The 27242-nt window shown below is 41.9% G+C and overlaps 1 protein-coding gene across 4 annotated transcripts in view; it reads right to left on the bottom strand.

The window, feature by feature from the left end:
• Positions 1–1311: 1311 nt before the first annotated feature.
• Positions 1312–27242, bottom strand: part of KLF12 (Kruppel-like factor 12) — a 258753-nt gene continuing 232822 nt past the window's right edge. For 2 of the 4 annotated variants that reach the window (XM_014965966.1, XM_014965969.1), the window contains one exon: positions 1312–10884. In XM_014965966.1, the coding sequence (XP_014821452.1) occupies positions 10703–10884 (182 nt within the window). In that variant the 3' untranslated portion in view covers positions 1312–10702. The remainder of the gene's footprint in view (positions 10885–27242) is intronic. The other 2 variants (XM_014965968.1, XM_014965967.1) reach the window with 1 other exon arrangement.

Genomic DNA, 27242 nt, shown 5'->3' with positions numbered 1-27242 from the left:
CAAAACCTCACACCACAGGGTCACGGTACAGCATGCCAGAGTTGAGCGAGAAGGTCTTTCAGCCAAACCTCCTGTACGGGTGTGCTTCCCTATTGCAGGCTGGTGAGGAGGAATGGCATCGTAAATACATGAGCGGAAGTCTGCATGGCAAGAGCTCCATCCAGGAGGCGGGTGGTCTCCCCAGGTTCAAGGACGATGCCAATGCGTTGATTGTTTCTGCACATAGAGAGGGGAAACCCAGGCTTATCTGATCCAGCAACTCAACGTGCAAAGTCGAAGGTGGCTACCGGCGGCTGCTCCTCGTCACGCTCGCTGAGAGCCAGGCGTGCCCTGTACCCTGTATGAAACACCACGGGCGGACTTTTCACTCCAAACAGACCGTTCAATAACAAAGGGGGGGTGAAAAAAAGAAGGGGAGGGACTAGATGACAATTGAGCTGTTGTTTGTGCAAGTGGAAGAAATAACTTTTCAGGAACAGGCCATGGGTCAGGGCAGTGGACCCTGTGGGCGTTTGCTGGAGAAGTCAGACTAAACAGGCAGTGATGCGTTTTATACTTATGGCACTGTTGGGAGAAAAAAATGATATTAAACACACAGAGGACACGGAGGAAGAACAAACAACTTATTGTGTGGAAAGCAAAAGCGCTTTGGAAGGGCCAGGAGGACTATCTGATTTTTCAATTTATCAGCGGTTTTGAGAGATTCAAGATCTGTTCTAGCACAGCTTTGGTTTAGACACATCTCTTGATAAGGCTCAGAGGCCTCCAAATCAAATCCCTTTGTTTACTTGTTTCTCTGCCTGTAACCATGTAACGCTATGGTTTTTATTAGATAAACAATCATATCGGTTAAAAGCAAGCGGATGGAAATACAAGGGAAAAGGGAAAATTCACATTTAAGGAGAAATTTCACCAGCAAGGGCAAAGCACAGCTCCAGTAGAACAACTGATACCTACAGTTGTCCTCAACTGGCTCAAAAATAAAGGAAGCTTCTTTGTGGAAGGGAGGGAGAAGCCCATGGGCCTCAAAACATCCCTAGGAGCAGTCAGAAATACCAGCCCCCTTTGGCTAAACATGAAGCTGATGTTTCCAGTGCCCACCTCAGTAGCTGTTTCTTTACTTCATGGGCACACGGGGAATGAATCCCCTCTGGGGGTGCAGGGGAACCTGTGCCAGCTTCCCGACACACAGGGAAAGGAGAAGGCAAGAAGCTGAGAGACACACACGTACAACTCCATTTTAAAGTACTTAGGGGAAACTCAGATTATATAGTAATGCAAAATATTTTTATATCATCCCAGGACATTTTTGTTTATGCTGCTGAGGGCTGTTTTATTTGTTCCAGCTTTGCCACAGATGCACAAACACTGTGAAAGGAGAAAGAATGTCTACTCTATATGATGGCTTTAAAAAAAAAATCAGAAAAGCAAGTAAAATCCATTTCTTAAGCAAACATTCCATTACAAAAATCACTATATGTTTATAGAAAAGATTTTTTAACAAAGGTTTAATTTAAAACAGTTAATAACTGGGTATTCCAGAAGGTTTGAGTCATCCACAGTAATAATTAGGGGGTTTGTTCCATACAAAATGCTTTATTTAACCTTCATGCCTCCATTCAGATAATTATACAAATGCATACATTTAAAGGTTTAAACTCTATTTCAATTCACAGCTCAATTCATAGGAAAGTTGAATACAGAAAAGCAATGCACCAACAAAATATGTCTGAGACACCATTAAAAACGATAACACTTGTTCATTTAAATCTTTGAGAATAGACTGGAATAATCATCCTCTGACAGAATTTCATTAGGGGACTCCTTTTACATTATCATAGGGCAAAAATCACCATTTTACAGTAAGAGGAAAAAAAGCTCTGAGTATATTTACAATACGTACACTATACATAAATACAAGAACAACACTTACATAATATTAATAAACTTATAACATAGGTGTTGCCTAAACACTACATAGTATATAAATGCAGAGGAAACAATTGGGAAATTAGATCTTCAGATGATTACTTTTATTTTTGAAGAAAAGTAATTTTTGCATTTAAAAGCTTTTGAAAAGAAGGCAAAAGAAAAGACTTAAGAAACTACTGTGTTTTCTTGCTAGCACTGGTATTTTCAGTCCTTTTAAGTGTAGAACCTCGACTGACACTATTATCTCTATGGGGTTACCGATAATGACCCTCCCTTTTTGCATCTTACCTAGGAAAAAGATTGAGGTGTCCTACATACTAATCCCATCGCTGTGAAGCTTCAGTCCCAAATTAATCATTTTGTAAACTAAGGGATGTTTTTGTATTTTTACACAGGAGGATCAAATGAACACTCATTGGTACATACAACAATAACGACCTGATTTGATTAGAAGGAACAATTTGGGGCCAAATGCAACCCCATCCTCAGGATTTTATTCAACTAATGCCATAGGGGAATTTGCTTCTTCCATAAGCGACTTGGCCAAGAATGATATTTTTCATTATTATTGTTTCTTCCTAAACACAGCTGAAAGAACTTTCCTATTTAATGGTATTTTTGACCCCACATGTTGATAGCAGCGTCCAAATCTCTCTTTCACTTGAAGTGTATGAATGTGTGTGTGTGGGTTGAAGGTCTTAAGGCTGATGGTGCATGAAACTTAAGCAATTCATTACTACCTCTGCATATATTCTGTTGTGAGTGCAAACGGGAGATAGAACTTTTTAGGGAGAGAGAGCAGGTCAAGGGGGCACACTGTGTAGGTGTTCAGCAGAGAATTTACATTACCAAGGAAGCAATGTATAGGATAATAAGGAAAGAAAAGAACCATGGGGGTTTTTTTAAATGAAAAATAAGATACAAATGTAGCAGTGAAAAACAGTTTGAAACCAGAAATGACAAACATGAACTTTGAATTGTGAAAAAGATTAGTTCAGCCATGAAGATTATGGCTCAAACTGTCTTTCCAAAGAAGCTCTTTTACATCTAGAAAAGGACGGGTGGGGAGGAAAACAGTATCTTAACCTATTTCTGTATTTCATGGTTCATGCTTAAGACAATCCATCGCAGCCACCACCTGTGGTCCCCTACCAGTCACTGAACTATTGTTTTTCAAATGTGGAGGTCACAGCATGGAACGAGGTTTAGCAAGTCAACGTGGCAACCGCCATTTACCTCATCTTTTATAACAGACAGCATCTTGGCACACTGAAACTTTTGAGACTGAACTGGGCAAGATGTTGCAGGTCACACACATGGACAACAGGACCTCAAACAATTTTTTCTATTCTTATTTTCATAATAGCTAAAATGCACGTGCCTGGTTTTGCTTGTCTCGAGGACTGGACAACTGTGTACTGAATAATTTAATAAAAACTACTACAAGGGAAACTCAGTTTATTTCACAATTTAAAGTCAGTAAGCAGAAGCTGCTACAGAGCTATGCTGGCAAATCAGTAAAACTGAGGAAAAAACCTAACTCCGTATTTGTTTTTCAGAATGAAGGAAAAAACGGCTGGCTCATTTTGGGATGGTGAAGAGAAGGTGCCCTCTCCTACGCAAGAACTAACACACTTGGGGCTGGAGTCAGCCGAATCTCCCAACGCTGGAAGTTTCTCAGGGTGCCTCCTTGTTGCTGCTTCAGAACAAAGAACCAAACCTTCCTCTCCAACAACAGCTCAGGTACAAGGTAAGAAACCTCCTTTGTCCTTTTGATGACACATCCCTTGGTGCCCTCCTAAAATCCCCAGCATGAATTGTCTTCTTTTATGCGCTTAATATCTGGAGATTAAGCTCAGGATGACAGAATAAGTACATGCATGTTCTGATGGGCTTATTTCCACCGGTGGCTAACATTTAAAAGTAAGTTGTTACTAAACTAATGGTCTTGTCACATGATTAACCAACATGCACAAAAGCCTAGATTTTACATGCAGGGCCATGTGCTTTTTCAAAATTTTTTTTTGCACCTGCACTTTCTTCTGTACATGAGCATCTTCACGCACACCCAACCCTGCCTCAGCTAATAAAAAACGAGCAGCCATCCTCCTACTCCAGCAGCAACCCAGCAACGTCAGAAAAAGTCGAGGAAAAATCTGGATGGAATATTTCAAATACAAAATTCTGCCTGGATAAATGACAAGTACAAATTTAGAGGATGAAAAGCAATCTTCCTTGGCAAAGGTATTAGGACAACCAGTTACATTCTGATCTCCAATAAATTCGGTTTTAGAAACAGAAGAAGCATGAGCGATGGCATTACACTGCTATTTTAAGAATCCATTAGCAGCAGTTAATATTTTTATTTTACAGAAACCTATCAGATTAAAAAAAAATGGAAAAAAAAAGAGTGGAAGAGTCACAGCTAGCCATTTTCTTGTAAGATCAATTAGTCTATCGATGCAAATGTTTAGTTCACTCAATATAAAAATTTCCTTACTCCATTTTAGGAATATCTACTTGTTTGCTATTCAAATAGTCTCTAGACTGATAGTTCCCAAAAGAAAGAAAAGTGAAATATTTTGTCTGCTCCTGAAGTCAACCAATTCTAAAATTATATCAAATACTATGAGCATTATATGACAAACAGAAAGGAGACATAAGGTGAACTCTTGTGTTTCCAGAGTTCGATGCAGAAGATTTTTCAAGAGAATTCCCATTCTACCACACACCCTAAAAAAGCTCTGTTGGGCTTATTGCTGGTTTTTGGATTATTTCACTAGAGAATACCCTGGATAGATGGGCACATCAGACATAAATTAGGAAGAAATCCCCTAAAACACTGCTTGACAATGACCTCCAGTCACACCTACTGAGAATCAATATGGACATGAGGCATTTGTAAACTAAGATTCATTTTCTTCTTACAAGTATATGACAGATGATATCTGAGAAAACAACTAAAACCTCTATCCCATTATCTCAACATGTGAAAATACAAATGGCACTTTGTGTTTGTTTCTGTGCTGCATTATTGTTCTCCGAGTAACATTTCATTTTCACCTTATTGTTAACAGAATCCCCTAAGTTATTGCTGTGTAAAAGTATAGGAACATCCCATCAGTCCTAATAACAGGCACTTTCAGTTTCTGTTTCATCTTTTAAAATAGATTTTAGGCAATCTTGCTGAAGTGTATGTGCATTTTAAATGTCACAACTGTCCTGCTACAATTGATTTTGTTGACATGCTACTGCACCTAGAAGACTAGACTCCCCTGGAATCGGCAAAGAGCAGCTGCCTATTTCAGCTCTGCAACCTTTATTCAAGATGCGTTGTAGTCAGGGAAATACAAGAAGAAAGAATCAAATCAAAGGAGAAGAATCAAATTCAAAAGAATCAAATGAGTTTGCCGTTACTGTATCTGCAGTTCACTGTAAAATGCCAGAAGGAAAAAAAAAAAAAAACCAACACACCAACACAAAAACCCCCAAAACCTTTCATATGGTTTTCATTTTGATTAAGTGCTTTTTTCCTTTATTCAGTCAAAGACATTCTGAGTGTTGACTTACTCGACACTGAAGGACTCGGTATGATTTCCCTGTATTGCACACCATCTGCGAAACAGCAAAGAAGTGGCCACTCCATTTTGCAGAGAAAACATGCTCTGACAAAACAGAATAATTTAGTTCTTACGTTTTGTGTTTCAGCTTTGCAAGGCATTATCTTACCATTTTTCCCGATGAAAAGTAAAGGATTTTTTAAAATGTACCTCATTCAACCTATTTACACCCCATGTAAAATTGTGAGTTTGAAAATACTTTTCACTATCACATATATTACAGTATATTTAAACTGTTACAAGTATAGTAAAATACTTTCAAGGTATTTTGCTTTCCAAAGATGCAGTATCCTTATAGCTACATTTGTGTACTAAAACCCAATTTACTGTATAAATTGATCAGAATTTAAGCATTTTTAAGGTACCAGTGGGCTTGTCTTCATAAGCACACATTACACAGCGACATGCTATAACCGATCTGTGAAAATATAGCAATCTTTACAAATTTCTTTGTGCACTTCTCCAGTTAGAAATCACAGGCAAAGGCACAATGCAATAATACGAGCTGTTTTCTTAAGAAGGTAGTATTTTCTTTTACAGTGTTTATTTCCAATTCTTCTTTTTCTGATTGTTTTTTGGTCTTTGTTTTTTAAATAGATTTATTTATTACCTGCGCAGGGGTGGAGGCACGTGGAAGTGCTGGGGTTTACGTGCGTGGGTGTGTGGATGAGCCTAAGAGAGCAGGGCAGATTTACCCAACGATCTTTAGCCTTGTCTGCTGTGGAAGATGCAGTTTCACACACTGACCTTTCCAAATCGAAGTTCAAACTAAAAAATAAGCGGGATGTTGCTGGTGAAACTTAACTCTGTTTTTGAGGCACCCACCTTCAATAAAGAAGAAAGAGATTTTTTCCATTAAACAGCATTTATTATCAGAAGATAAATTTATAAATGGCAACTAGAATACATTTTCAATGTGTAATGGAAAACGACTTAATGATCACTGTTATTCCCATCATTAAAGGGGAGGAAGGTTGTCCGGCTATTTGTCCACGCTCTGCACTGTGAGTTTACCCCAAACATCAACATCACTGATGCCATTTTTAACACTGTTAATTTTGTTATACATTACTCCAGCAAATAATCATATATACAAGTCAGTCTAAATCTAATTAATTGTGTAAGCATGATAGAGAATAAGGAATACTGCATCTTCATCCCCAAGTAAAAACTGCTGTTGCAATGAGCCAATTTTACAGTGCTGAATAGAACAGGTGCTCAAAAAATAATGACAATTTAAAATTTAAAAAGTTTTGTATCAAAGCTGCTTGCTCGTTACATTTTCCTATAATGCTGAGTACTGAGATTTCCTGACAAATCCATTGGATCCTTCTGGAAAAAACTGACACTTTGTGGCACAGTTTCCCCTGTAAGGTGTAATGGGCACGGTGGATTATTACCCATCCTTTACTCACACTTAGGAGCATAAATCACTGTTTTTCTGAAAGAATGGGACACTGCATATTTGTCTCTCCCAACTGCTTAGTTAAGATGGACCTACTGTGCTGTGTCAAGATGAGATCTGGTACTTCTGCATGCTACGCATGATGTAGGCCTTCAGCACGGTTATGAAATGTCATGGACCTGTGGTGGGATACCAGGATTTTTGAGGAAACTACCTTGGAGCAATCGCCCTTGGTCTCTGCACAAACACAGAAATTTGGCAGGTCTGAACCGCAGCCACTGATGGAAGGACACCCTGAGAATCTCGGGGACATCAGCTCCACATCCAAACATCCCTCTCCCATGGGGTAACTTCTCTTAAAATACTTCTGAAGCGCAAAACTAACCTGAAAACAACCCCACAGAGCGTTTGGGGTCAATGTCTGAGGGTGCTGGTGTGAGTATGAAACTTGCCAAGAACCAGGCTGGGTAGCTGAAACCCAGTGGTGGACTGCTGCTGGTTGTGCAAGTTGTCTAGAGGTACCAGGAGCACAAAAAGCCCTTACACACAAGCTGGAAAGGTTGAGGATATGCTTTCTGCCTGTAAAATAAGAAAATTTAGCATACACAGTTTTACCTTTTTGGCTTCATTCTGTTACCATCAATGCACTCTGTGTGTGTGTCCCTTGGTGTGAGTGCTGCTCTAACCCTGTATCATTTTGGGTTTCCTTGAATAAAACCAGACCCTCCTTCTGTTGCAGTGTTTCCTACGCATAAAGTACTGGGCAGTCAGCTGAAAGACAAGGGATTTACACAGATCAACCTTGGCCTCAGGAGATCAGCCTCCCAGGTCTGTGATACACACACTCCTCCTTGGGGCAGCTCAGAGCTGAATACCAAAATTTAAGGCCTCTCGATTTCTTTCGGAGTAGTTTTTCTCTCTTCATTGACTACAGGGGAAGCCTAAAGAAGACACTGGTCTCTCCCAGTTATACCCTGCCTTGGTGAATAACTTCAGAGACAGTCTCTCTCACTGCTCCTCATGTATGTTAACAGAATGGCCTTAAAGAGTTTCTGGTCAAATAAACTTAATTTTCTATGAGAGAAAAAAAATTACAGATTGTGAAAGGAATTCTGTATGCCATAGGTTCTTCAACTGAATTACTGCTATTCAAGTAATTAGTCAGTAAAATGCTCTTGGGCAGGAAAATAATTTTATCAATTGACTTCTATCTGACCTGACCTCTTTCCCTAAACGCTGAGAATGACAGATCCACTTAAGGGGACGATACTGAAGTATATCAAAGACAGACCTCAGACGTAATCCATGAACCATCTCACGTACAACACCGACAACCAAGCTTATTTTTAAACCAACAGTAGTGTTACTGCTGGTAAGGTCCCAGTTCTGCTGCCCTGCAATGCCTCATGGCCTACCCAGAAGCCCTGATCCATCACAGCTCTGCACGGACACTGGGCACCTCTGCTTCACTACTGATCTGGAGCCGACACTAAAATGTTGACTAATTTTGTGGAAGTTCATTACCAGCACACTCAATGGGAATTGATAGAGGCATTTTCCCCACAATGGCTGCCAATAATTTATCCTGGGTTTCTCCACTGGCCGCTCAGCACAGGGGAGCCTGAGCCTTAACAGTATTGAAGTTCTTCTTTCAGAGAGCTGATAAACTATCCAGTACCATGGAAAATTAAGAATGTATTTAAAGACAATCAAATTCGGGGACCTGTGAATGCTGTTATAAAGTATCATCCCAGTCTTATTAATCCTCAATTAACTGCAATTGCTTCCAGTATTTGTATGGGTACTCTGTGCTGGTTTTTTTTCTTAAAGATTACCTCAATTTCAGAATCCCCTTAACGTTACCACTGTTACTTCAGGAATCAAGAAATTAATTCAGACTGGTCAAACATTTAAAAATGAACAAGTGGCATCACAAGTTTAATCTGTGCAATTCCTGGAACCAAATATTCATAATTAAATGCACTGCAGAAGACCTTTATGTATACATCTTTCATCTCTAAGCTATAAAAATCTCAACAGTTAAAAAATCTTGCCAAGCCTGCTCTTTGTCAAATTTAGCTGAATAGGCAGATCCTTCGGAGGAAAGAAAACAGAAAATCACTATTCCCTTCGCATGAACAACTGATGACTAAGAGTTTCTCTCTTTCCTACATAATTCAATTAATACAAATTGGTGCACAATTATAGGGTTGCATGGGAATGATCAGGAATTTCCTTTTATTTAATCTGAAAAGGCTTGGATTGAAAATCCCAGCAGAGCAGCCACTGGTACCCATATAAAGGGCCATTTATATCATACTAGACAGCTGGCAAAATCTCGTTATTCCCTAACTCCCAGGGAGAAACCTAATGTCTTGCAGAGCACCACTGCAGAACCATTTCTCCTTCCTACGTACGGTTCATCCCCTGACTCCTCAACAATCAGCTCTTTCCTTTATCCTTCTTGCTTTCCAGACATAAGTATTATGTTGAAGGAAATGAAAGTACTTAATTGTGGTACCTAGCAGGTCAGTGAAACCATCAGAAAGATTTAACTTAAATGATCTTACGTGCTATTCCTGCATATCCCCCCCTTCTGTTGGTGTGGAGTAAATTATTGTCTCGAGAGCAATTTTCACTCATTATTGCTTTTTCTCTGCAAGAGATGCAGCCGTTTCTTCTCTGTTTTGTTTTGTTGGTACATTCAATTCCATTTCATGAATTGCTACAGCGCTAACCTTGGTACCAGTGAGTATAAGATCTGACTATTTCCTTGTGTTCAAATACTGGTCGTGGGGAAGAGGGTACCTGCATGAAAGAAAACTGCACTTTGAGAACGGGGTAGTAGTTTTTAGATGGGCTCTTTCTATACAAATCAGAAAACGGTTCTAAGTAAGTCCATGGTAAAATACAGATACTTAATATTGTACTTTCAGCAGAAACGCTGCTGCCCCTTTGTTTATTTTACAGACTTCAACAACAACAACAAAAGAAAAGAAAGGAAAAAAAAAAAAAAAGATAAAAGAAAAAGGTTAAATGGCTGGTGTCCTCTAGGGCATAATGACAAATTGTGGTACAATATTAAAATGCCACCATCGTTATTGCAAAAGTCTGCTCAAGTGACCCTTCAGCTCCAACAGCAGGACCTCTCTGGCAGAATCTTCTTTCCTACTCACAGGCAGCTTGTCTGTAGCATAGCTCGGGCGAACGGTGACACCGGCCAGTTGGTACTCCAAACACAGGGAAAAGATGGGACAATAAAGGTCTAGCGGCCTCGCTCTCATCGTCAACACCATCATCATCGGTTTGCGGCATCTCATCCTCCAATCAGCGACGATTTTTCAGGAACAAAAATGTCCGACAGCTGAGAAAACATACAAGCTATAAACATTTTTTTTTTTGTCAAAGGACGCAGCATGTAAAATAATGCCCATTCCTGTAGCATTTCGGCTGCTGTTTTCCAGGTGATTGTGATGACACTTTCAGGGGGTAGCCATGCTGAGGGGCAGACAAGGTTAACTTCAGATGGCGAGGAGAAGAGTGGCACTTCTTTTCCTGCTTTTTTTTTTTTTTTTTTTAAATTTCTGTTTTTACGTGGTTTGTGGGTTTTTTGTTTTGTTAGGGACATCAGGGAAAGCCCTGTCTGTTAACACTGTCGAAGGGGATTCAGCCCTGCTGAATTCACTCCGGGTAGTTTAATTAAGAGACCCAGCTCTTAAACCTCGGCCGGACCGGGTAGCGTTTCTCAAACCAGCATGTGCCTGCGGCGGTGGAGCGCCAAGTGATCGGAGCGGGAGAAGCTGCGGTCACAGTCCGCACACTTGAACGGCTTCACCCCCGTGTGCTTGCGGTAATGCCTCGTCAGTTCGTCCGAGCGAGCAAACTTCCAGGTGCAGCCCTCCCAGGTACATTTGTAGGGTTTTTCTCCTGGGAGAGACAAAAAGAGAGAGGGGAAAGGGGGGAAAGAGAGGTGTGTGTGTGTGTAGATAAAAACCGGTGGTGACTTTCCCCTTGTTGCTCTTAATCCCAGCAACGCCCCCCCCCCCGCCACCACCCGTCCCCAGCATGAACACCCACTACCCAGGGGCTGCTTTAGCCCAAATTACACAATTACCAGGTACCAAATCTGCTGAATATAAGGAAAGGGCCTTGAGATCTATCATTCCTGTGGCGTTCACATGACTAAGAAAATCAACAGGATTAAGGCAACAATATCACAGAATCACAGAATCTTCTAGGTTGGAAAGGACCTTAAAGATCATCTTGTCCAACCGTCAACCTAACTGACAAAAATAGACACCCGCACAACAAACAAGGAGCATCATCACTAAACCATACCTCCCAGCACTACATCAACCCGTCTTTTGAACACCTCCAGGGATGGTGCCTCAACCACCTCCCTGGGCAGCCCATTCCAATGCCTGATAGATCCTACCTTGCAGGGGTGTTGCGGGGATTAACATCAGGACAAAGTGGTGTGTAATTATTCTCATGATTACCGTACAAGTTCGCTACCCTCATCTCGTCAGGCTACACTTTCTCCCCAAATGGCCAGATTACCCGGTATTTCAGCCATTTATCGCAGGCTGCCACAGACTTCCAATTATTTTTATGAAGTTTATGAAGGCTTCTAATTATTTGTGTAAACTGCTGCAGGACCTTTCTTAGCAAGCTGGTAAAAATGAACTACGACTTCCCAATTAAACATAAAAATTCAATCTGCAAAACGTCCTCTTTATTTATTGCACTTACTTTCAGTAAAATTAATTTTGCGTGTAAGATGTTACCAGGAACGATGTAAAATTTTAAAATATATTCAGCCACGGGACTTGCACAACACTGTTGATAAATACCCATTTACTTCAATGAGATCAGACCTGGGCTAAGTGTAGATTTTTAGAAAATCTCACCCTCTGCTTTTTATTTAAAGGTAAGCACGATGCACCCCCCGTGTTCTGTGTCACAGAGGAAAAGATTAGTACAGCAAAACTGGATTTTGTGCTTTCATAAAGCAAACTGTTATAAAACTCCATTTTTGACATGTTTGTAGGCTATGCTGATTTGGGATTTCTATCCCCAGCCCTCGATGTCTCCATGTTAAATGCTCTGGGCAGTTACCTTGATCCCACAGTTGAACACGCACCGAAATGGAGGAAGGGAAACTGTGTGAGGTCCGTATGTATCTGCCTTTGGTGTGTCAGAAATTATTTTCTTACCTCCCCTTCCAAAACCAACTAATCACAACCATGACAACAAAAAAGCATCTCCGCAACAACTGTTTCCTTCGTCAGGCGCAATCATTCCGCAGTTATTTATTATCTCCCATGAATCACGAGCAGCTTGCAAGAAACTATTTCAATCACACGAACCAGTGACGCAACACTTGCTCTGTCGTAGGCAGCACCTCCCTCCATGCGTCTCTTCAAAAGTCAATAAAATGCTTTGCCGAGAGCCCTCGGTTTCAAAAGAAAATTCCCCAGTAAGAATATCATCACAAAGTTCAAACGGCCCTGAAAAGTCCAGCTGAAAGGGCCACAGGTGCCTCTGTAAGGAAACTGGATGCTGTACAGGCATGTCAGCGGGGTTGTCAGCAACATTTGAGCTCCTTGGCTTGGTACCTTCTGTGCACCATCTGGGCTGTGCTGCAGTTTTGATGTCAGACGGGGGTGGGAAACAGTTGCTGCGAGGAGAAACCAGCGATCCAGGCTCCGAGGTGACCACAGCCCATAGCTGCACCAGCAGCAAACTTAGCCTCCGTAATTTTACAGTCCTCAGCCCAAGCACGAAGCACCAAATAGCCATTCATTGGCCCTGGGCACCTGGAATCCGGCAGCTGCCACGAGCTGGATGGGCACCACCTACACGGCAGATGGTGGGTTGTATGCTCTTGCCAATGACAAAGAGCTACAAAACGTGCTCAGGTTCACCACCGAACCCTCTTACATACAAACCCCTGCCACAAACAGTTGGTGCAGAGCATCGGACAAATATAGCAGTACCCCCATCCAACTTGGCAGGTCCACCCTAATGTCCTCATCACACTGCATCTTCAGTTTCCAACTGGAGCGCTTGCCCTGCCCATCCTCAAGATACTTTTTAAACTCTCTTTTTAGTTAGACTCTGGGCACTGCCATAGTTTGTTTCTTTGATCACAGAGACTTCCAAAGCAAAATATGGGGATATTTCTTATGCTTTGGAATCTTATTTAAAACATCTGAAATTCCAAGTCTCCTACCGTGAGATCCTTCCCCTGCAACAGCCTCTTTGGTACACAAAACCCCAGATCTTCTTTCCCTTGGTCGAAGACAAATGGAGAACCTGATGCAGGAAGGGGTGGTTGGTGAAAGCGAAATACCAGAAACAGTTTCTTCATCCATTAAAACAGCATCACTTCAGGTGAGAAACAAAAGTCAGCTGATGGAAGGATGTGAGCGTGGGTCACTCAGCTGGAGTTCCCAGGTGTCGCTTCCAGCCTCCGTCCTCAATGAGTCCTGCTTACCCAGCCCCTACAGAGCTATGTGAAAGAGACAGGACTGACCACATTCCTCTCAAGCTATTTACACCACTGAACGAAAATCGCTCTTACAAGCTCAACCTAGGAAGACCTTTCATTATTTTCAATTAAATCTATGTGTATAGGATAAGAAGGAAAAACAGGCAAAGTCACATTACTCTGAAGACATTCATTCACTCACATGCACCTCAAAAAAGCCATTGTAAAGAAAACTGTGAAAGATACGATTTTCCATTAAGATTAATCAACAACATTCTAGGCAAACCTAATTTCCAGAGGAAGAATAACACTATTAGTTTTCTGTTAAACACCCACATTACCTGTGGATGGACAGGTGCTAGAAAAAAAATGTTCTTCATAGGCAATACTATACTAACTCTTAACCTTTTGTTTGGTAAGAAGCCAGACATGAAGACAGACCAGAAGCTCCAGGAGTTCAAAGGATGGAGAAGGGATCAGCAGTAGCAGAATTGCCAGAGGATGGACAGCTGGTGTGAGGTATCACACAGCAGCTTTGGCTGATGAGCTCTTGTAGCTCTTCAAGAGCTTGAGCTCTTATAGCTGAAATTCTCAGTACAATCAACGGATCTCAGCAGAGCAACCCAGAAAGCCGTGAGTGAGGAGGTGGACAAAACCAGTTTGTTAATGGGAAGAAACTAGCCCCAGTGTTTATATGTATCCACATTATCTATCTCCATTTCAAGACTGGATTGCAGTGGAGTTGAAGTCAAATACTCAACCATTTTGACTCAGGCACTTCTGCCTCTGTGTGAGCACTTGAGTTTAAGTGTCTAAGAAACTCTCGGGTTCAAAGGGTGGGCACGTTTCGGCTCCTTCGATGGCTCGACAGCCACGGGAGCAAGGGTTCAGAGTTACTGTCACACACCCAGACACTCAAATCCTCATTCAGCTCTAAGGAGAAAAAGCAGGTGGCGTGTGTCTTGCCCAGGGTAGTGGAAACATAGAAACAAAGGAGAAGACAAAACAGTGGACATGGTAGTAAAGAGAGCTGCAGAAAAAGAACCTGTGGCAATTAACATGAGAGGAAAAAGAAAATTGCAAAAAGATAAAAACCTGTTAGTCAGTTCAATCTTCTGCATCTGTAAAGTGTTAGGTTTAAAGAAGCTACCCATTTAATAATAAATGCCTTAAGCTGTGAACGTTTTCATGGGAGCCAACCCACTACTTTCACAGCTGTCTTTGACAGCTCTAGTGTTTTGTCCCAAAACCTGACAAAAAGATCCCCAAACACCGACAAATTGTATTCTGATGCTATTCCACAGCTTTGTCTTGCAATACATGGACAGTGAATAGTACGCCATGACTGGCATTTACATGGACCAAGTGGGACCCTGGAGCATGAAAAAGTTCTTCCAGACAGTTCCCTGTAGAAAATGAGTATTTTCTTTTGTTTGGAGAAGTTAATTATGAAGTTTAAAGGTATGACTCAGTGTTCCAAATGGAACTAGTCATTTTTTTAATCTTCTATTAACAAAACATCTATTTCTAAGAGCCCTCTGAAACCTTGCCTTTTGTAGTCCAGATGCCACAACCCAAATTATTTTAATTACTTTTACCATATTATTTTTCCTATCCTACCATGACTCCTCTCACTTAAGCACTTAAGAACATAGTTACAATGGTTACTCATTAAATCTCCCTAAACTCAAGCAAATAATGAATTAATAATGCTGAATAATGACCACTCTTCAGCCAATCCTTGCAAAAATTTTCCACCCTCCCCACAGCCCAACATCTGTCTTCCCATATCGTTATTCATGTACTCTTAACATCCGAAGATCATTCACCCAAGGAAATAAATATCTCTCAAACTTTTACTTTACAACCTGATGACATACATGTATTCCTTAAAAAAAAAAGCCCTACGTGGGTACCAGTAGGAGACCATGCCATGGAGCAGATGAAGGAACCAGGGTCTGTTCTACCCTGAGCAGGATTTCCCATGCGGTATGTTCCTCAGCAGTTATCCTCTGCCCATCAACTAGCTGGTATCATGGTATTTGACGCCAGATGCTTCAAAGACAGGCACCACAAAACCACCATGTAAATAGTTATGGGTTATTCTGCCAGCAGAGAAACTGCTCTGGAGCTCCAGGAAACAGAACTGGGCTTACGTTCCCTAGGCAAGGAACTTTATTTACTGCAATTGCAGATGCCCTATGTACTTGTGTATTATTTAAGCTTCATTTATTCATCAGTTTATTCAGCAGGCTCTTGGCAACCATGTCATTAAGTAACAATGAGGTAACACCGTTTACTACCGCAACAGAAAAAAAATCCCAGTGATAAAGTTCTAAACTGATTTTCTCTCTCTGGCATAAACTCATCTCTCTCTCGGGTATTACAGGTGAGTGCCATCTCCCTTATTTGTGTCCTCTTCAGACATTCCCATCTATCCCATTTTTCTGCACGTGGAATTGTCACCATGACTCTGAGTTATTACGACACTTCTCTGCAGCCCCTTCCTGTAATGGTACTCAGTATTTTGAAACAATGGTAACATTTTAATTCCAAATAAGAATCAACTAGAAAATAAACATAAGGGACTGTTCAAGCCTACAGGTTTAGCCATCAGATTTTTCTGTATTCAAGCTCTCATCACCCCGTGAGAGAGTCACAAGCTGAAATTCCACTTTTGAGAAGGACAAAGTTAGAAAAGCACCTGGAAACGGAACTTGGTTTAAAGGTTTATGTAGTGTTTCCAGACTGGGAGGGTGGGAGCACAGGGGAGATGTTGTCCCTCACTCCATTCACAAAATACAACGGGTTTGAGACAAACTTGCACAGTTTAATAGGTGGCACCTGCCCAGGCCTGCTGCCTACAGCCACATCTTTATACACTCAGTTTCTACTGCCCTTACTCTTGGAGGAGTATTCCCCACATAAAAACAGAGTGAGGTCTTAAGGATTTAGCCCATAACAAGTCGAAAGAAAATAAATAATCCAGCAAACGTGCCTCTGCCTATGTTTGATGTTGTTACATTTTCTAATCAAAGTGAACAAATCTGCAGCTTTGCAGGGTTGAGGACATCTCCTGGTAATTCCTGGTTTGGTTTCTGCTACAGGATATTATGCAATCTATATAAGGTGTAGTATTTATGACAGCTGGTTTCAGCTCCCACGTAAACACCAGAATTGTTCTGAAACATATGGGACAGTCACATTGCACCCATACTGATAGGATTCTTGAAGGGGAAATCATAAATTCAAAACCACAAATGATGGCTAATTAGATTTTGCATTTCTACTAAACATAAGCAATTTCAGGCAGAAGAGAATCTTTTTACAGCAAAAACACTATCTGGTAATGAGCATCCTCAGGCACTCCCAGAGGAACAGGGAAAAACGACAACTCTTAACGTTTTGTGTGATATTTTTATTAGTATAATTTTTTAATGAAAAAACATCAGAGCACTTATAAAGCACTTTCCAACTTCAAAGTGCCTTATAAAGCTTTTTTTTTTTTTTTAAATGTAATCTTTCATAAGTCTGTCTTTGCAATAGCACTGTATAACAAATAACACGTCCATTCTGCAGGTAGGAAAACCAACAGAGGGAGCATCAGCAACCTTCCCAAAACTGTGGAGAAGGTGAAGAGCGATGCTGTGACTCACATATTAGAACATCTTACTGTCTGTAATGAAACTGCAGGTTCCATTCAGTTTCATCCCTTTAAAAGTTTGAAGTATTTTCAATCATTTTCACGCAAAAATCCAATTTGATTATTTAGATGTCTTTCTAAAGGTCATTTGGGATGTCTGTCTCCAAGTTGCAGATTCACCATATCTCTTTGGTGAACATAGTGAATTTGACTTCTGTGTTTCAGTATTGTCAAAATATGCAAATAAAGTATATTTCTGGGAATAAATTAAAGTTTCGGATCAGTTGAGCAAGTCTGGGAAAACAATTTCTACAAGCAGAACAGGAACATACTGTGCTGCTTGTGACATGTCTTGAAATTCAGGTTTTTTATTCCTTGTTCTCGGTCTGACTTGGGCAAAGCGCAGGGACATGGTTTCTTCATGTGAAAAAACCGGGAACAAAACAATTTCTTCAATTCAAAAGCACAGTGACAACCTCCACTCCAAAACAAGAAACACTTTTGGCAGCCCTTGGAACAGATTATTTACAAGCTCCACTTCTGACAATTCAGGAGCAAGCCCTTTCCCCGCATCACAACACACAACTGTCTTTTCATTTCACTGCACTGCTGAGCCTGGGTCCTGTTTGCCATCCTGGCCATGCTTACTCCCTCCTGCAAGACCAGCACTAGCTCAGCGACCTTATCTCTCTCCTTCTCCTGCTGTTGTCCCACAAGCCCCTCTAGATATAACAGCTGCCTCAGTTTGCCACTGTTTTAATACAAATCCCAGCAATAAAAGTCTCGGTGACCAGACTTAAATAATTCAATTCTCTGTAATTTAGGATGGCAAATCCATTACATTCGTCTCAGCCTTGTTCTGCCACCGTACGCACAGGAGAGAAATGAAGAGGGGGAATCCGAGACACTTCTCTTCCACGTTTTCTCTTTCTGGGCTTCTGCACAGAGACTTTGCCTCACCATGGGACATATCTAGTACTATGTGAGATACAAGTGAATTAACGCTCTGGGATAAGGATTAGTTAGGTACACGGCCAAGGGTGTTGCTGATGTAATATTGTAACTTTTAATTCCTGTAAAAACAGAAAGAAATAAAAGTTTTGGAAATTTAAAAGGCCTCTTCTTGTGCACCTGAATCCAGGAGCCAGACCAAATCCCCACAGTAGATAACAAATAGTATTTTATTACCCTTCCTGATAATTTTTTCCTGCATGATGTGGTAGATATATAAATATTTAAGTGTATGTTAAGTGCATATATATATACACTTAACATATATATATACACACACATATACATATATATGTATGTAGTGGAAGGTGGCATGAAGTTTTCTCTTTCCCTCCAGCCCCAGCAAATGTATGGGAGTACCACAGTTCCAGTGCCGTGGGGAAGGCAGAGATTTCTCCTTTTAGGGCAGCCTTCACTCACAAAGGTATTTGGGAAAGGTGATGTAACAGATCCACGCTCCCATCAGCAGCCAACTAACTGCACGGAGGGCGCCAGCAGACCTGCACACTGACTCTCTTTAACTGGGGTGCTGCAGGCCTGGGTTTTAGTCTGGCCTCCCCACATAAAACAAGTTTCCTTCATTGCATGGTCCATAACTGAAAGGGAGACACCAAACAAGTGACACTTCCCTTTCCATCTGCCTCTGATTCTGCTACTGTCACTCCCCCTGGATGCTCCAGGGGCTGCTCCACCACGTTCATTAAAAGAAATACTGATGTTTCTCAGTATACAAGTTAAATCTTCCACTATCTGTAAAAAGGAAAACAACAAACCGACCCCCAAAGACATAAACAAACAAACAAACAAAAACAACAAAAAGGCTCCAAGGGATGAGCTTTGTCTCAGTTTTGCACAAAGGATTACTTGTTGTTTGCACTGTGCTACAAGTCAGGCTGGGACCCTGGTGTGCTGGGCTGTCTGCAGAAAAAGAGCATTAAAAAAACAACCTCCCATCAAAGTAAATGAGTTGAGAATGAAACGAAACTTCCCAAATGAAGAGATACCAATTTTTAGCACCATAAAAAGCAGCATAAATACATATGATGCTAAAGAAAAAATATTTACTGACAGAAATACATATGACAAGGGAAAAGGTCGTTAAAGTTAATGCGACCAAGATACCACTACATTTCATTTCCTATGAGGAGAAAACACTGAAGTGCAGAAAATAACCCCTCATCCTTCACAGGTGTCATCTGATCTTTTTCCTTTCCCATGAAAAAAGAAGTTTATGCAAAATTTCCCCACTTTTCCACCTCCTTAATTGCAAAAGTGAAGATTGAAAACACTAGCGTTCAGGCTCTACTTCTTGTTTCCTTTTAGCCATGGAAAAAAAAACAAAACAGAAAACCAGAAAACATGAATAAAACATTAAACCAGAGGCTTTTGTGAAGCTTACTTGCAGCTTTGAGCATGCCCCACTCTCAGAGACTGTGTTTTTGACCAGAGACAGCCCTGAAAAGGACAGGGTGGGCACGAGGAACTCCGGACACGCTTTCCAGAAGACACGGGGTATCACCAGTAACGGGCATTCCAGCAGCAAGTCACAATCCCAGTCCCTCCGTCGGGGACCAAGGGGGCTGCAAGAGTTAAAGCCCTTGGAAACCCTGTACTGTGTATTTATTCCCCCAGGTCTGGGTGCAACATCTGGGAAAGCATTTTGGAGGGAATGGGAGTTAAGAGAGGTCTTTCTCGCCTTCATGCCACTGCAGAGCTACACATGGTAGACCACAATCATGCCTGAGACCTTAGATGAACTCTAGTTCTTTGGAGGTAGAATATTAAGTACTAAACGGTTTGCTTAGAGAAAATTTTATTCTGCATAATGAAATCATCATAATTCCCTCGTGCCACACACAGACAAAACACATATGCGCCCCATATTTACAAAGTCAAGGGGCACTGTTGCAAATATTTTTCATAACCTAGAGACTGAAAGCGATCACAGATGCAACTAGACTTGCTTTCCCATCAAAGCGACTTGGAATAACTATGTGGGCACTCTTCCACATCGGCACGGCATCAGACCTACAATGCAGAGGAACGACTCCCCGTGTGTAAGGTGAATTCAGAGCTCGCAAAATGCGCCAGAAATGAAATCATTAAACTTTCCAGAGAGCAGCCATTGGGAGAGAACTGGATGTACAAGCTCCTTGTGGTGTGGACACCTGCCCGTAAGTAGCTGGACTCAGACAACCATCTCACTACATCCAGAGGTTCCCATTTCTGAACAACACCTGTGATGGCATTGGTGAGCCTGCCTTTATTCCCTGGTACATACTGCACCAGAACTCTGCTTTTAAATGTGTTTCTGTCCTGAAACGTGAGCCCCGTCGCATCAATGGGAATAGGCTGAGGCTTCAGCAGCCCCTTTTATTAAATAATCTGTTTATCTGTTTAAATAGAAACTGCATGAAGAAAGAGCAGAAAAGCTAGAAGTGAAAACTTCCATGAAATATACCAATTTCCTCATTGGAAAGCTCTACTGTTTATTGAAACTGGCAGTAAATTTTAAACATTAAAAGAAAGTATTTCTTAAAAAATAAAAGCATCACCCAACACAAATAGAACCTCCTATTTTACTTAAAGCAAATTAATTTTTAAATTGGTTTTGTTTATTTAAATTCCCCATTTCTGGAACAGCATGTTAGCCTGCTGTAGCAGCTTTTTTCAGCCGACAGATTTACGTGGAAGACGAAGAACTCTGGGATAAGGGTCTAGGGAGCACGTAGGACACAAGGAATAAAATCTGGGCTTCTGAAGAGTGAGTGTGGAAGGCAGGTGACAAAAAGGTGTTAATTTTAAAGTAGGCCAAAAATCTACATAGTTTAAGTCAAATCCAGAAGGATTATTTAAAAAATGTTGCTTCCTCCCAATATTTGTCTAAAGAAGGAATTACAAACCTGTAAATATGTCTCTGGAACTTATAGCTAGCAAAAGGCATTAAACAGACCTTAAGAAAACAACAGGTAATGAATAGAGTTTTAAAACCTACAGAGCAAAAATAACTTTTTTGGTGCCTCCAACCTCTTAAGTCCGCTCTGAGATTGCTCAAAGGAAAATGTGAACAAAGACTAATGACAGGGGCCCTTTCATATTAAAATAATATATGGAGCAACAGTGAGTGAGAGGAATGCAATGTTTGAAAAAGCACAGACTAAATAAAACACCCATGTACTCACTAGCCCTCTCTCTTCTAGGGTGGTGTCCCAACCCAGCTATAAAGGAACATCTCGGGGAGGAAATGCTGTCATTTTCTCAGGTACAACACCGCATTTCTGAGATGTTTACTGTCTCCATGTAACGCCGCCAAAGACCCCCTGACACTGACAAATAGGCTTCATTACATCTGTGGCAAAGGTATTTGCTCTCATCTCTCAGGAATGATACAGGCGTTGATCAAGGACAAAGCACCAAACACTAAAAAAAAATATCCATTTGGCCTGGGGGCAATGTTCAGCCTGCCTCTGTCAGGGCCTAACCAAGCAGCCGCATCTTCTGCAGCGCTGAGAAGAGGGATTCAGACCCCGTGCTGGCTGGGGCTTAGGGATGAAAAGCAGCAGTTGCCATCCAGTATCCGAGCCCCACAGAATTTTTCACTGAATGTCACTGAATTTTTAGAGTTGGAAGGGACCATAGAGATCATCTAGTCCAACTCCCCTGCTGAAGCAGGATTGCCTAGAGCTTGTCAGAGCATGTTACTCAGGACTGCATCCAGGCGGGTCTTGAAAATCTCCAAAGAAGGGGACTCCACAACCTCCCTGGGCAGCCTGTTCCAGGGCTCTGTCACCCTCACTGTGAAAAAGTTCTTCCTCATATTCAAGTGGAACCCTTTATGTTCCAACTTGTGCCCATTGCCCCTCGTCCTCTCACTGGCAACTACTGAAAAGAGTCTGGTTCCCTCCTCCCTCAGCCCACCCTTGAGATACTTGTAGGCATTGATAAGGTCTCCCCTCAGCCTTCTCTTCTCCAGACTGAAGAGTCCCAGGTCTTTCAGCCTCTCCTCATAAGGGAGATGCTCCAGTCCTTGAATCATCTTTGTAGCCCTACGCTGGACTCTTTCCAGTAGTTCCCTGTCCCTCTTGAACTGGGGAGCCCAGAACTGGACGCAGTATTCCAGTTGTGGCCTCACCAGTGCAGAGAAGGTGCTCTGGTTACAGCCCTTGCCTTCCTCCAGCCCTTGGAGGCAGGAGCCAAGCCCTGGTTGTGGTGATAAGATGCCCTACGCTGACAGAATAAATCCCTTCCCACTTCACGCCAACTGGAAAGTCCCAGGCTTTTGCTGCCACTGACCCCAGAAAGCCACTCTGCCACCTCCCTCCAGAAATGAGTAATGACTGAAATAAGGTTGCACAGAAATACAGAACGCTGATACAATAAAAGGGAATCCTATGGAGGTGAGAGACAGGGAGCAATTCCTTCTGTATCAAATATTTTTATATTATGTCCCACATAACATTAGAGCAGGCATCTTCTTTCTCTATTTTCTTCTTCTGGATGATTCACACAATGTTTTAAATTCCTTAGGCTTTTCCATATGGTAAGAGGGTAACCACAATGAGCTACAACTGGATTTAGCTGTGAGCATCTTTAGATGTGAAATCCAAGACAAATCAAATTTCCCTTTAAATGACTGTGTTGTTAGTTAGATTCTTCAGGTCACAGTCCCCATGCTGGGCACCGCTCTGGGATACGTTCACACCACCCAGTGTACTCTGCATACTTAGAAAAAAGAGAAGAGCATTAAACGTTCTCCACATGCACTACCCATTATACATGTTTCAAGACTCTCTGTTCTTTACCAGGCCCCCTAACAGACAGCATAATTTGCTTCTTCCATTTACATAACATGCCTCAAATTTACATGCTCTCCCTATTTAAGCAGAGACAGATGATGTCTATGAAAACCGGACCCCATGATATGCAAAGGTTAGCTTTGGTACCGACAGGTCCATGATTGAGGTTAAGACAGAGTATTGCACACTGGGAACTGCAGACTAAGTAGGCCGTGGATGAAAAGTGAAAGCAGCTGTTAGCCACGTGGTCGGCCAGTGGGACAGTTTATCCGCGATCGGGTGCACCACCACATGCATGACATGGGACATCACCCACAGCCAGCAGGCACTGCCCTGCAGGTGTTTCTGTTGGCAGCCAGAACCTTTGATAATTATGCTTTTCATTATTTAATGCATTTACAAGGCAACTGAAATCAATATGAAAAAAAAAAGGGGGGTTGTGTGTTTTTTCTATGATAATTTCATCTATCCAAAAGGTGTTTTCACGTTCTCATGTCTCCTTTGCACTGTTACAGCACCTAGCCCAAAGGGTCCTCCTGGATGTTTGCTCTTGTTTTCCCTCTTCTCTCTCCCTAAAACAGATTCCTCTGTCGTCTCATCTTTCCATACACACCCTTTATCCTCAACTAACATGCTGACTGGGGCTATAATGAAACGTATTGTTTCACCAGAGACCTTCCTGCCTTCATGACTGTAAGGCTTTATCCTGCTGCCTTCACCGTATCTAGCTTATGAGCCTATTGTCATTATGGTTACAGATGACTGAAAAATAATGACAAGTGAAATTTCGCAGAGAAATGGCAAACATTTTTGACTGCTTTGCAGCTTCCCATTGACATTTCAGAAACATCCAGCCAACTGGAGAGGTGGTCAAGACGTGTGTCCTCAATTTCAGTATCATGAAAATACCTGCCTGCTTTTTGCCAAAAAAAGTGAAATTATCTAATGCATTTTACAGCTTTCACAGACCCATGATTTCCAGTTTCACCAACTTCACAGATCAGCTATTAAAGTCTAGTTTTTATAAACCATACCAGCCTCTCAACAGAAGGCACGATTTGACTCTTTGATTTACATAAAACTTATCGAATTTTCAGCACCTCTCTTCAGAGGGAACAGGGTCTGTAGATCTTTCGCAAACCGGGGCTAGTAGAAAAGGCAACAGCAATCCATTAAGATAAATTTAAATATGTTTAGAATGAAATTTTGATAGGGGGGAAAAAAGCCCCACAGTAGAAGGAATCAGTGTTGGTCCGCAATGCTCAGTAGTCCTACTGGAAGTGTCAATGGCAACTTTAGTACCACTTATAAGGCCTGAAATAGCTGTTATGTATAAAATAAGGCTATGGTTGTTTCCTTTTTCGAAGTAGAAGCAGCAAACTAAAGCAGGTGAGCCCCACCGGGGGCTGTAGGGGTGCAGGAGCGACAGCTCTCCCCGTTCCTGGGGCACACAGAACCTACGCCGAGCGCAAGGCAGGCACGCACAGAGCGGGAACGCAACCCAGGGCGGCCGGTTTCCCCCATTTTTAGAGATTACTCACTGGTAGAGTCACACGTTAGTAATTTTCTTTAAGTTCACCGAAGCAGAAACTAGCTCAACACAACTCCGGTGAGCCAATTTCTCACAGTTTCTCCTTGCGGAAAGAGTTGATAAACCTGAGCTGCGAGATCGCCTGCGAGCCCCGGGGGCTCTCCATCACACCCGATACCTCCTGATAGCTTCATTTGACGATCTGGCAAAACAACAACAAGAAGCTGATACTAGAAAGAGAAATTTAATACCAGGGCTTGTGATTTATGAAACACTCGAACTATTACAGGTTTCGCTCCCGGTTTTTCCGGTTGGAGAGACGATACGTAATTCAAGCTCGCCCCCCAGTGGACTCCATGCCCACACCAGTACACGGCATTTTGGGGATGCTGGTGAGAAGTACTGACAAGCTAAATGATAGGATGCTTTAAAAAACACTAGGGGTTACTTGAAGAGAACTAAATACATCTATAATATTACGTTTCCATCTTTACTTAAGATTAAAAGAAGTATACCTTCCAACCAACCAAGCTGTTCGTCCTGTCAAAATACCACATTGTTTTTCCCCCTGTATCCAAACGACTGCGAATGTTTTAGTGGCTATGCATATATAGTAAATGAAAATAACAGCAAAAAAAAATAGTTCTCAAACACATCCTGCTTAGGTAAACAATTGTCAGCAAGATCAGGACAGCCCCCCCAAAAAAAAAAAAAAAAAAAAAAAAGTCCAGATTATGCAATGCTGAGTTTCTATGATCTTTTCTCAGAAAGTTTCCTATTGAAACTTGCTCACCCTTGCGTGCATAGCTGTCATACTTCATTTATACTTATCCAAAACTGCACACTAATTACTGTGGGTCATACGTGAATAATTAACTTCTCTCCCCCCAAGCAAAAGTAAAGGCCAAGATAAAAAACGTAAAATGAGATTAATACATAGAGTATGCTCATGGTCAGTGTTACATGTAAAGTCAGAATATACCAACTTCTCACCAAGACCTAAGAAGTGTTCTGTAAAACATATTTAATGTTAACAGCACGATACAGATTTTTCTCACTGGATCTGCTGGCTAAATTCAGTGCTCACCTTCTTTCTAGAACACACCTCTTACATTGCAGCAGGCATGAAGACATAACTATATAAAGCAGTTAACAGCTGACCATTTAATGAAGGGGTTTTATTTGATTTTTTTTCTTTCTTTTTGCCCCCTGAAGGAATAAACCAACATCCAACACAACTGCAAAATATTTCAGGCAGCTGCCTTTTGGGGTGGGGATTCATTTCAGCCAGCTAGCAGGTAGGTATCTGGGCTTCCTCTGTATTCAGCAGGGAAAGAGAAGCACCTTCTCAAGCCAATCCCTGGGTCTACTAGAAGAGGGAATAACGTGCCCCAGAGGTGCCAATCCCTCTCCAGTGACTACCCAGAGATCCCAGACAGATAGCACGGCCTAGACAGCCAGCTGCCAGGGAACCAAGGCTGGGGAGATGGATCCTGTGATTACGGCAGGCACACAAACTCCCTGCATGCTGCCAGAGAGTTACAGCTGCAAAAGCTGTAAATACCAGCACCATTTCAGGTCTTCAGTGCCTGGTTTGGAGCACCCCGAGTGCCCAGCCTGAGAACACTGATCTGGGTGTGTTACCCGCAAGCGCTGGTCTGCCATGAGATCACTAATGAATTACAGACTCATCACAAATGTGATTCCCAGTGATTTAAAACGTCACGGCAGAGAAGAGCCTTCTGTATATTTCTGGGTGTGACATTGCTGAGGTTGTTCACATCTAGTTTTGTAACTCGGCTCCTTACACAGTGCTTGCTTACGCTCCTGTGCCAGTTGTCACTCTTGCAGGCTAGAAAAGTGACCTCCCTGTGGTATAAACACATAAGTGGTGTTTTTTGTTCAAACCAAAAAATCTACCAGTTTCACGCCTCTGCGGGGCTCTCTGCCTTCTAATCTGCTACAGCTGTATAATGCTCAGAAGGTGATATAGGCAGGAAAAGGGAAATAACTTAGAAAACAAGACAGCGAGAAGGAAAGGGACAGAGCTTAGATTTAAGGATTGGGTTAAATGAGGTAAAACAAGAATGACGAAGAACAAGGCGAAAGGGTAAGGGTATAGAGAGTATATTGGAAGGGTCGGGATTAAAGACCACGTTATAGATGGGAAAGAACGGGGAAGAGAAAAAAAAAATAATTAAGACAAGACATGATAAATTAAGAGAGGAGAAGGCACAAGCATTAATGGGAAGATATTGTGCTGAGGGAGCTGGCAGACGTTATCGCTGGACCACTCTCGATCATCTTTGAGAAGTCGTGGAGAACAGGAGAGGTGCCTGAGGACTGGAGGAAGGCCAACATCACTCCAGTCTTCAAAAAGGGCAAGAAGGAGGACCCTGGGAACTACAGACCAGTTAGTCTCACCTCTGTCCCTGGGAAGGTGATGGAGAGACTCATACTAGATGTCATCTCCAAACAAGTTGAAGAGTGGGGGGTTATTGGAAGTGGGCAACACGGGTTTACCAAGGGTAAATCATGTATGACCAATCTGATAGCCTTCTATGATGCCATAACCGGTTGGTTGGATGAGGGGAGGGCAGCAGATGTCATCTACCTTGACTTCAGCAAGGCTTTTGACACTGTCTCCCATAACATCCTCATTGGGAAACTGAGGCAGTATGGGCTGGATGAGGGGACAGTGAGGTGGATTGAGAACTGGCTGTGTGACAGGACCCAACGGGTAATTATTATTGGAGCAGGTTCAAGTTGGAAGCCTGTAACCAGTGGAGTCCCCCAGGGGTCAATACTTGG

Source organism: Calidris pugnax, unplaced genomic scaffold (genome assembly GCF_001431845.1).
Source record: "Calidris pugnax isolate Ruff unplaced genomic scaffold, ASM143184v1 scaffold20, whole genome shotgun sequence".
Lineage (NCBI taxonomy): Eukaryota > Metazoa > Chordata > Aves > Charadriiformes > Scolopacidae > Calidris > Calidris pugnax.
Note: the sequence above shows the minus strand (reverse complement) of the source record. Positions and strands in the feature narration are given on the sequence as shown.